Source organism: Oratosquilla oratoria, unplaced genomic scaffold, assembly GCF_046742065.1.
Source record: "Oratosquilla oratoria isolate Oo_2021 unplaced genomic scaffold, ASM4674206v1 SCAFFOLD64, whole genome shotgun sequence".
NCBI classification, from domain to species: Eukaryota; Metazoa; Arthropoda; class Malacostraca; order Stomatopoda; family Squillidae; genus Oratosquilla; species Oratosquilla oratoria.
The window spans coordinates 388,171-400,738 of NW_027467728.1; the positions used below are offsets into that span (position 1 = coordinate 388,171).

Sequence of the window (12,568 nt, forward strand, 5' to 3'; positions counted from 1 at the left end):
CAACACTCTAATACCACACACAAACACACCGAAAATTCTTGGTGTAACAAACGATACATCCATGTCTTTCAAACAACACATCACAAACATAAAAAACAAATGCACACCCAGACTTAACGCACTTAAGTCAATCACTGGAACAACATTTGGACAAAACAAACTAATATAACAATATACAAACAATGCATACGCTCAGTGTTGAATTATGCGAGTCCTGCATGGGCTCCTAATCTCAGTGAGACACACCACAACACCCTTCAAATCATACAAAACAAAGCCCTAAAAACAATTACAGGCTGCACAAATACAACACCTACAGACCATTTACACCATGAAACAAAAGTCCTCAAAGTCAAGGACCACCTCGACATGAGAGGCACACAAACACTTGCCGCAGCCACCACAAACACATTACACCCACTACACTACATAGCAGAACACCCACACACACCAAGAAACATTAAAACAACACCCAAAGACCTTTATCACGCGCAGATACTCTCTTCTCTTCCTCCACAACCACCAAATACCAGCCTCCGGAAACATATTCATAATCATATCACTCACCGCTCCATTAACACACTGAAAGACAACACACTGCTGCATGCCAGACCCCCTGATATCCACCCTTCTGAATCCTCTCTCCCACGAAAGGACAGAGTCCACTTGGCCAGACTGCGGTGCGGTCACCACCCAGCACTTCTAAGCTACCAGAAGAGGCTGGATGACCGCATTGTAAACAGCTGCCCAGGATGTAACACTTCAAACCATACCATACAACACATAATGGAAGACTGCATTATACACAATCATGCACGCAAACAACACAACATACGCTCTATAAAGGATTTGTGGGAAAACCCAGTTTCGGCTGTGGCATTCCTTGGGGAGACGGGACTGCTCGGACAGACAGTCTAGGGAACGACAACAACAACAACAACAACCAGATATAATGGTTCCTTCAGCACAGACTGGAGGCAGAGGTATCAGAAAGGGTGAGGTGGTACAGGGCAGTCACTGACTACAAGCCCCTTGTACTTCCTCGCTCCACACCTAGAAAAGTGGAAACTCTACTCTTCCGTCTGCAGCTGGAGGACCGTTGTTTCTGGCAGATCAAGAGAAATCCAACACCTGAAGAAAGAAGATGCCACCATTGTCGCCACCCTGAAGCCACCCTCAAGCATTACCTCCAGCATTGCCCCGCAACTGCTTTTCTGAGGAGAGGGCCTCTGACAACATCTGAGGGTCTTGTGCGCCGCCTATGCAGCCACCTTAGCAAATTTGAACTGTGTTGGCTGGTGGAGTGTCAGCCCCCCTTTTAAATATTTTTCATGATTATTATTATTATTATATGTACCAACAGCACTGTATGGGGCAGAAACATGGAACATAAGAGAGGAAGAGAGAAGGAGTTTCAATGTGTTTGAGATGAGGTGTCTGAGAAGTATGATGGGGGTTACTAGGCTGGATAGAGTGAGAAATGAGGAGGTGAGGAGGAGAACGGGGGTGGAAAGGGAGTTGGGAGATAGGGTTGATGAAAGAGTATTAGGATGGTTTGGACACATGGAAAGAATGAGTGAAGAAAGACTAGTAAAAGAGGTGTGGAAGGCAGATGTGGAGGGAGTGAACATGAGGGGACGTCCGAGGATGAGGTGGATGGATGGGGTGAAGGGGGCTTTGGGGAAGAGGGGAATGTCTGTTGAGGAAGGACAGGAGAGGACAGAAGACAGGGGTGAATGGAGAATGGTTGTATATGGATGATGTTGTGATGCATGAGGTGGAATGGGCGGGGGGATGGGGGGTGAGGTAGTATGTGTGAGCAAAATTTGATGCAGCCCGAAGGGATTTCTCCCCGTCTTCTCCTTTTATGCATGGGGGGACGGAGAGGGGGGTCGCCGATTTAATGAAGCGGCCTTGCTGTGGATGTGCTGTGTCTTGCGACACTGCTTCTGACCCAGGGCAGTGGACAAGAAGCAGGGATGACCCATCATCCAGGAGGTGCTAAGATAAGAGGGAGAGTGGAGGGGTGTGGAGTGTATTCAGGGTTGGAATGGGTGGGAATGATTTTATACCTTTTTCTTTTTGGCTACCTACCTTGTAAGGGGGAAAAAGCCTTGGTATATATACATACATTGATATTGTTAGAAAGGGTGCATTCACCATGATGTGCATGGCCAAAGCCACACACTCTCATACATCGAATCATCCTCCAAACGGGCTAGCCAAAAAAGCCCGTGGGAATTCTATTCCCAAATTTCTTAGAATAGAATAAGTAAATGCATGGGTAATGGATCGGTTATTGGAGATGGTTAAAGAAAATGGAGAAAAATGGGAGATAAGCCAGTTGTTGTTTGTTGATGACATTGTGCTTGTAGCAGGATCAGAGGAAGGATTAAGGAAATTAGTGACGGAGTTTGGGAAGGTGTGCAAAAGAAGGAAGTTGAAGATAAATATGGGTATAAGTAAGGTGATGAGATGTACAAGGGGAGAATATGGTGGCAAATTGGAAGTGAGTACAGTAAAACCCCGATTATCCGAAAGCGGATTATCCGAAAAACGGGATTATCCGAAATTTATTTGGATAATGCAATTAAAATTAAAAAAAATTCTATACTAAAACATTATAAAACATCAAAAACATGAAAATAAATAAAAGTAACTACATATGTACTATATTAACACATTTAAAATTGATAAGAACAGTTAAAATGAATACGTTTTAAGCGTACTACTTTGTTTAGCGTAGCGTGTGTTTGTTTGGTTTCATTGTTTACATCGTCAGTCGGCGGCAGTCGGGTCACAGAATTCACACTGGGCAGTCATGTTCTATCTGTGCTTTGACCTCACTTCTTTCTACATCACCACGCCGAAAGAAACCGGGAAAAGGAAGAAAGTCGTCCTTACCATACAGCAGAAGCCGGAAATATTGGACAAGCTGAAGGCGGGTCAATCGGGAACGTCCATCACCCACGAATATGGCATTGGGAATGCTACTGTTACGGACATCAAAAAGGCAGGGCCACAGTTAAGGCAGTTCACTCAGAAGCATCTCCCAGCTGTCTTCCATCACAAGAACAAAGATTCAGGACCGAGGACCATGAAGCTGGGTAAATACCAAAACCTAGACGAGGCATTGTTCAAGTGGCAGCAACAGCACATATCTTCCAGATTGCCAGTGCGGGGTGTAGATCTACAGTCTGCGGCGAAAACCCAGGCAAATGATTTAGGTATTAATGACTTCAGAGCTTCTTCTGGGTGGCTCGTTAGGTTCAGAAAGCGTCATCTTTTAGCAAACAAGAGGGTCTGTGGAGAGACTGCTAGTGCTGCTATCGATGTTGTGGAGCCTTTCATTAACGATTTTTGGAAATTAGTGAGTGACGAAGGACTGCTACCCCATCAACTCTACAATTTTGACAAGACCGGACTATTCTGGAAGGCACTGCCCAACAACACACAGGCAAGCACAGCTGTTAAGGACGTGGCAGGAAGGAAACTGGACAAGGGCCGCATTTCTGTCTTGTTTGGCGCTAATGCTGACGGTACACACCGGGTTACACCAGTTGTGGTTGGGAAATCAAGGAGGCCCCGTGTGCTGAAGGACTGCATGGACTACCTGCCTGTCCACTATTTTTCTTCAGCAAAGGCTTGGTTCACCTCTGGCATTTTCAAGGACGTGTTTCACAAGATCATTGTCCCTTCCATCACCAAGCACCAGATCACCGAACTGAAGACGACACCATACAACGTGAAGGCTTTAATCCTCCTCGACAATGCCCCTGCCCACCCTGCCAAGGAGGATTTAGTGTCACGAGATGGCAGGATCCGTTGCATGTTTTTGCCCGCCAACACCACCTCAATCATCCAGCCAATGGATCAGGGCGTTATACAAGCAGTAAAGATGCGCTACCGCCAACACTTTATGCAGGAAATTCTGTGTGTGACGCTCAAGGGGGAAGAAGGAGACACCAGAGCCCAGAGGACAATAGCAAACCTCAAGAGGTATAACCTGAAGAGAGCAATCTACAACCTTGAGAAAGCGTGGAAACAGGTGCCCCCTTCTACATTGGCCAATGCCTGGAATCCCCTGCTACGAGGCCATGAGGATATGCGAGAAGTGTTTGAAGGATTCGAAGAGGTGCAAGAGGTGAAGGAGGCCCTGGGTGATTACGAGACAGTTACAGAGGAGGACGTCCAGGAGTGGCTCACTGTGGATGAGGGGGACCCAGGTTACGCTCTCCAATCAACCAAAGAAATAGCTGAGGAAGTGATGCACGGCCATGACAACGATGATGATGATGACGACAACGATGATCCTTCTGATCCTTCCATGTCTTTGGCAACAGTCTGGTCCCACATCGAAGGAGTGCTTCAGTTTCTTGACCAGCGACCCAGGGACATTTCAAATAGCAATCAACTGTACCCGATGATGCGAGCAGCACTGAGTGACGTCATCGAGAAACAGCTGTCTTGCACCAAACAGACTTCTATCACCTCGTTTTTTCGGCCAAGAACACCTTCATCCACCCAGTCTTCTCGCCCTTCATCAAGTGCCTCATCCTCCTTGTCTACCTTTGATTTGGACAGTGAAGATGGAGCAATGGATGACCCTTCCTTCTGATTCCACCACCAGGAGGTGGGGAGTGGAAGGGTTGTGGAGTGATGGTGACGGAGGCGGGGAGTGGCGGAGTTGCTTTATTGTGTTCGTCAGGATAGTGGAAGATATATGTATAGAATAATTCTTGTTCTCTGTTACGTATAAGGTATGTACGTCAACACGAAAAAAAAAAAAATAAATAAAATAAAAAATTGTGTTCCATCCACAACTTGAGACTGATGGAGAGAGAGAGAGGGGGGGGGAGGAAGGCACAGGACACACACACACACACACAAAGTATGTCAACACGAAATATATTTCTGATAAATCTAGATTATCCGAAAAATTGGCTTATCAGAAAGAGGCTTCCCCATTTTCGTTTCGGATAATCGGGGTTTTGCTGTATTAAGGGAGAAAGACTGAAGAAAGTGAATAGCTTTAGATACTTGAGGGTGAATGTGGCAAGAATGATGCATTATTTCTTACCGAGATGGGGGGGGGGGGAAGGCCCTTCATCCACAAGGGGCTAAGAGATTTTTAAAAGGAAACAAATAATGCTGGATGGGTGTGGGATGGGTGTGGGATGGGTGGATGGTAAGTGGATGTCTTCACTAGATACATCCATAACAAGGGGACAAAGCCTTTTGGTATATATATAAACAGACAAAAAATTATTTTCTTAAGAGCAAAACTAAAGGTAAAGCTGATTACTGATGAACCCTATACATACCACTATTTTTCTGCGAGTACCTTACAAATGGTATTCACAGAATGGAGAATGAGGTATGCCTCTTTCAATACACTAAAATATAAGCCTACCAATATTAAGATAAAAATATATATATTTTTTCAATATATAACTGAGGAAAAATCTATTGGGTTAATTACCTGTCAAAAAGTGTTGTGTCAGATGTTGTCATAAGATTTTGAAGAAGTTTGTATACACCCATGTCCCTTAGCTTGGTCTGTCTCTCTGAGGCTCCCTCTTCTGCACTCCATATGAGGTTGCTGATACAAAATGTTGCAGCAATTTGTAGTTTCACATTGGGTATCACCTGTTAAAGAGACCAAGGAAATATCAGAGAAAAACTAAAAATTTAAAAGAAAATGTACCAGTGCTGCATATAAATAGAGTACTACTTATTCAATAACGATATGTAAATACTCTAACCTCCTCACTATCTCATGCAATGATTTCCCAGGTAGGTGTATGTCTGGGGTATGCAGGTAAAATAAAGAATCTGGAAATCTATTGTGTATTGGTTGTTTTGTGATTGAGGTGTACACCTGACCCCTGACATTTACAGGTCCCACATTTGCAAGTTTGCTTATTCACATTATATGTATATATACATACAGTCAGCACCATCAGAATTGGCGTGCATCATTTTCTACCCGTCATATCATATTTGCACACAAAACAACAAGAATAGCCTTCATATTGGGTACTCTCAAACTTTTTGTATTTGGGGTACCCTCCCTTATTCTACAAGCAAGACCTGAGGCAACTGGGAACAGAGAGGGCGAGGTTTTGGAGGATGGGTGGAGAAAAGTTAACCCAGATGTTTTGAAAGGCGACAACAAGTTTCGGTACACTGAGCTTTCATCAAAACCCACAAATTTTCTATTGGAGAAAGGTCAGCACTCTTGCTTGGCCAATCCTTTATATATTCAATTCCCACAAAATCTAGACAACCAGTTACCAATTTTGCTGTGTAAACAGGTTCCCTGTCCTGCTAGTACACTTCACTTTAACAGATGTTGAAGCAGTCCTCAAGATGGTCTTCCAAAAGCTCCAGATACCTCTCCTTGTTGACTGTAATGTTACTTGGTAAGACCACTAGCTTTCCAACACCGTGGTACCCAAAAGCCCTAACCATGACTGAGTCAGGGTGTTCGACAGTCCTCTCTCTGCACCTGGGGGAGTAGGGATCTTGACCACTGCATATCCTTATCTTCCCTCCTTGGTTCACAGTGATGGTAAAGGTGACCTCGTCAGAACATAACACTTTCTTCCACTTGTCCTGATCCCAGGCAAAGTATTTCTGGCAAAAACGAATTCAATTCTTCTTTTCCCTGGCAGTAATAATCAGTTTTCTTTGAGGTGTGCAGTCATTGTGAAGTAACACTGCATAGTCCTCAGACACATTGGCCAGCAGTTCAGGATTCTTGTTTTAATTCTTTAGCAGAAATGCAAGGTTCCCTGTCAAGTTGGCATTGCAGGACCTTCAAGGTTCTGGATGTAGTCTTATGAATTTCTGGCCTTTTTCTTGGGAGCTCTGGGTTGGTGCTGCCAGCACCACAGCAATGCTTGATTCACCTTTGCACAGAATGTAGTGGAATCCTGATGATGCTTGAAATTTCCTTGTTAGACTTTCCTCCCTTTACCTGGGTAGCAATACTTACCAGTTGGTCCTTCTTCAAGTCCTTTCCCAAGCCCACTGCTCAATGATGAACACAATTGTGCAAAGGAGCAAACAAGAAAAAACATATGATTCACAAAGAAGAGCAAAACACATCTGTCCACCACAAAGGCCAGTGGTAACTAATGATCTACTCAAGGCTGTGTAACATCATCAGATTCTGCAGGATGATCTTAACAAATTGTTCACGTGGTCAGTGAAATAGCAAATGAACTTCAATATTTCAAAGTACAGCATGCTAAATGTAGGGCTACACAACCCTGAAAATAGATATAGCTTAGATAACACATTTTTAGAGAAAACTGAGTGCAAGAGAGACTTGGGAGTTCTAGGGAGTCCTGACCTTAAATCCAGGAAACTGTGCATAAGCACCAGGAATAAAGCTAACAGAGCATTAAGTTTCATTGCTAGGACTGTTATGAACAGAAGTGCAGAGGTAATTATCAAACCCTATCTAGTGTTAGTTAGACCCATCTTTGACTATGCAGTACAGTTTTGGTCTCAAGTCTTATAGAATGGACATCAATTCTCTAGAATCAGTACAAAGGAGAATAACCATAAACATACATGAGCTCAGAAATTTACCTTATGAAGAGAGGCTTAGGCACCTTAACTTACGCTCTCTGGAAAGATGCAGTGTGTGGGGTGATCTAATAGAGGTGTTTAAGGGGATCAAAGGCTTTAACAAGGGTAATGCAAACACTGCACAGTCCTCAGGACTCACAGTAATGGATTTAAACTGTGGGAGGTATTGCAGATATATGGGATACGAGGAAAGCTGTTAAGAGCAGTCAAGAATTTCTATGAAAGTAATAGCGCTTGTGTTAGAATCAGAAATGGAGAGAGTGAGTGGTTTGATGTAAAGGTGGGACTTCATCAGGGATGTGTTAATTCACCTTGGATGTTCAATTTATACATGGATGGGGTGGTGCAAGAGGTAAATGCAAGGGTAATGGGTCAGGGATTGGAGACAGTGAAAGGAAATTGAGAAAAGTGGGAGATAAGCCAGTTGTTGTTTGCTGACGACACTGGACTTATGGCAGGATCATAGGAGGGATTGAGGAAGTTAGTGAAAGAATTTGGAAAGGTGTGCAAAAGTAAGGTGACTGAAATCCTACATCCTCACAGTGGTTACCATCACACTGGAGTACTAGGTTTTCAGTTGATGACACTCTAGGTAATGATGATTTGGTTTAATGTCACAAACTCCCCCCTATCGGAAGGCTAGGACGGTGCCCCTCACAGAGGGCTTTGTAGCGTGGAATTTAATGAACCATGCCCTTGGTTAAACTTCGCTGGTGGCAGGATTCGAACCGCCATCCCCTCGACCTTCGCCGCAAGTAACGACGCCCTAACCCGCTCAGCCAGCGAGCTCCCTAACTCTTGCTTTTTACCAATCCAAAATAACTTGGGGGCCAATGACAAGATGGCCCTGTAAGTTGGACAGAATTATCTCCCTGCCATTCATTTTCAAAAGCTCTCAATATAATCATCTCCATGGGGATGACACTTAGTCTTCAGACCAAGCCCAAGATCTCTATCAACTTCAAGTGTCTCTTCCATCTTTTCACATAAATAAGCTGACACCTAGAAATTGTCCCCAAGCTGGTGGCATACAAGCAATCCCACATTAATACAATGCAGACAGCTGTAAGTTCCTTCCTCCAGAGATCAATGGGATGACCCGAGGACCACTGCCAGCTGCTCTGGGGCTATGGTGTTCCATTCATTGAACCTCAACGCAGAATTACCATTATTATCAAAATGGCTTACAGCAGGGACCAATGAAAAATACCTGCTTGTGGTCATCCTGCAAAGTGGACAGTGGAATTGCCTATTTTCAAATCCCATCTATTTCCTCACTTCATCCATAGGTACAGCCAACATGTGGTCTCTAGACGAGGCCAAAGATCCCTATCAACTTCAATTCTATTTCTTCCACATTTTCACATGTGGAGGCCAGACAGATGGTAACTGCTCCCTTCCTCCTTACTAATTTCACTCAATGACATAGACAATCCTACATCAATTCAATACAAAAAAGTCTAAAGTTTTTTCTCACAGAGATCTGTGGGACGGCCTGAGGACCATTGCCACATGCTATGGGGCTCTGCTCCTATGGGGCTCAGTGAAACTAGCCATCAGTTATTACATACATACATATACCAAAGGCTTTTTCCCCCTTACAAGGGAGGTAGCCAATCAGTTATTACTATTATAATTTATAAAAAAGAGGTCTGGCTTGAAGATAAATGCATGTCTCAGTTGAGAGCTTAAGATACTGATGAGTAAGATACTACAGCCTAAAGAATATATTTAAACATCACTTACAAAATACTAACCATATAATTCATTAATTTCTTTAGTATGTCCTCATTGGACATAATAGCAGATTTTGCCATGTCTCCATCTGCAATATTGGCTAGAATACAGAGAGCCTGCTCTTTCACTTCAGCACTGTGTTCCCCTTCCAAGATTAGGATGATTGCCTGTAACAATACATAGTTTTTAGTGATAATATTACATACATATATATATATATATATATATCTATATATAGATATATATATATATATATATATATATATATATATATATGTATGTATGTATGTATGTATATATATATATATATATATGCGTAAATAACCACTAGGAAAAAGTAAACTAACGAAGCAGAGCGCTTTCGTGTAATTACATCTTCAGTGCAGATACTTTTTCCTAGTGGTTATTTACGCATTTGTGAACACACGCTCCTAGTGTTTTTATTGCATATATATATATATATATATATATGTATATGTATATATATGTATATGTGTGTGTATATATATATACATATATATATATATATATATTTATATGTATATATATATATATATATACATATTCATATATATATACATATTTATATATATATATATCACAATATTCTTGACAGTATCGCACGGGATTCTAACCCGATGCGTCTGGAAGTAAACTCCCAAGACACACTCGCCTTAGACCGCTCGACCACTCGGTCTGAGGCGAGTGTGTCTTGGGAGTTTACTCCCAGACGCATCGGGTTCGAATCCCGTGCGCTACTGTCAAGGAGATTGTCTGATTGATGTCGCTGTTCACTAGCGAATTTCTCAAATATATATATATATATATTACATATATATATGTGTCTTGTAACACTGCTTCTGACCCAGGGCAGTGGACAAGGTGCAGGGATGACCCGTCATTCAGGAGGTGCTAAGATGGGAGGGAGGGTGGAGGGGTGTGGAGTGTATTCAGGGATGGAATGGGTGGGAATGATTTTATGCCTTTTTCTTTTTGGCTACCCCCCTTGTAAGGGGGAAGAAGCCTTGGTATATGTATGTACACATATATATATATATATATATATATTACATATATATATATATATATATATATATATACAAACATATACATATATCAAAAGGTCCCTTCTCCCTTATAAGGGGGTTGCTAACTCAAAATATATATACTAGGTATGGACAAAAAAAAAAAAAAATTATCACCTTAAATTCTTGTTGCATATGAAAGACGATTTAATTAGAAACAAAATGCCTTTTAAATTTTTTAAATAGCTTGAAAAATAAGGGCAATGCAATTTTTTAAATTATTTTTTATCACAAATTTTTGGCTAGACTTTACCATAACAAAAGGTTAGAATTAAGGGTGGTAATTTATAAAGATTTTGGTAAAGAAATACACATAAACTCTAAACCACTGGTCTGCTCTTATTAAAATTTGGAATACTTGGGCTTTATGGGTCAACAAATTACATGAGCATGTCAAAAACAATGTGGAACATCTCCATCATACCAAATTTGCCTTTTCATGGCAACTATTAAGTTGTTAATTTAGAGATGATCATCAGCACAATCCAAACCCCTGGACCAATTGACATGCAACTTGGCATGTGAAGGTTTTTTGGGTCAACAAATCATCTGAGCATGTCTAAAACAATGCAGGACCTTCCTTTTATACTATTCTTATTAACACCTTTCATGTTGCCATGGCAACTATTGTCAATTTTGAAATAATCATCCATGAAATCCAAACCTCTGGCCCAACTGACATGCAATTTGGCACATGAAGGTTTTATGGGTTAACAAATCACCTGAGCATGACAAAAACAATGTAGGACCTTCCTTTTATACTATTCTTACTAACATATATCATGTAACATGTTCCATCAAAGTAATGTATGCACAATGTAATGTATATGCAGCTAAAAGAACTCTACTATCACATTAAAAAGTGCATATATAGGTGCCTTAGCCTTTACCCTTAGATTGCCTCTCAGTACACTAACCAGTCAGTACTGCAACTATCCTAAGACCTAACTTAAATTTATGTAGATATTGGTGCATTATTTTTTACTGAAATAGAAAAAAGAATGAATTATTTTTACTTTGATGAATCACAATGGCAAAAGCCGACAAGGCCATGTTATCTATATATAATCATGATAATCTGAATGAACAGCCTTATTTCAGTAGCTTATGTCTATTATCATGAAACCAAGAAGAAAATTAAGTCTTGTCTCTAGACCTCTACTAGTCTAGACTCATGGTCATGGACATGGTCCACGACTGACCATCATTAATAGTTATTTCATATATTTGCTATCGTAGCCATAGCCAGCTATGTAATAGGCATAGCATAGCCTGTCCAACATCTTAAAATTCATACCAGAACGATGTATTAGTTGTCAACAACACCCTCTACGACTACGTACTACGACTACTACAAATGAGTATTGGAGAATCTCGATATGTCAAGTAGGCACTTGAGGATCGTGATTGCACAGCTGAGCTATTACCAACAACTTCAAAGTTGCTCATATCTGGGAGAATAGAGGCTAATAAACATTATAAATGCATTAAATATTATATTTTATAGTTTCTTGTCTTTAGATTTTTACTCGGAAAACTAATTTGCCAAGGCTAATATAAAAATTTGCGTTTAAATCAGTAAAAATTAGTAAAGTTTTGAAGAACTGGGCATACACTTGCTGAACAACAAGATAATTTGAATACCCTGCACATGCACTGAACACTACAAGCATTAAAACTGATGCATACGTATTTCAACCGGCCACAAAAGATGGCAGTGTAAACAATATGTTGGCAATTGTGGCGCACCGCTTGGATTTGCGCGTATCTATATATACATCCTTCACACATCCCAAACCCATCCAAAATTTCCTTTGTTGTCCACTCCATCTTAGTTCCTTGTGGATAAAGGGTCATACCTGTCCTCCACTCACTGGGGCTGGAGGCAATACAGCACCTCCACAGCAGGATTTGAGATCCAAAGTTGATTTACCTCCACCATGACAACCCTCCCCACTCCTCCACTTGAAAATTCACAGGTCAGACAAGAAGAAATCTCTTCCAAGTTAGTTCCACATACACTCAAAACCACTCTCAACTTATATCTTATTTTTTCTTACCTTCTTCCTTCTCTGTTGGACAGACATTCCTCATAAACCCAATGCCCCTTTCATACTATGCATCCACCTCATTCTTGGTCTTCC

The 12,568-nt window shown here is 41.4% G+C and overlaps 1 protein-coding gene across 1 annotated transcript in view; it reads right to left on the reverse strand.

Moving 5' to 3' along the window:
• Positions 1–12,568, reverse strand: part of LOC143023823 (armadillo repeat-containing protein 8-like) — an 83,187-nt gene that overhangs the window by 12,537 nt on the left and 58,082 nt on the right. Inside the window, exons 13-14 of the mRNA XM_076182447.1 lie at positions 9,360–9,506; positions 5,483–5,649 (exon numbers count right to left, since the gene is read on the reverse strand). Of these exons, the coding sequence (XP_076038562.1) occupies positions 5,483–5,649; positions 9,360–9,506 (314 nt within the window). The remainder of the gene's footprint in view (positions 1–5,482; positions 5,650–9,359; positions 9,507–12,568) is intronic.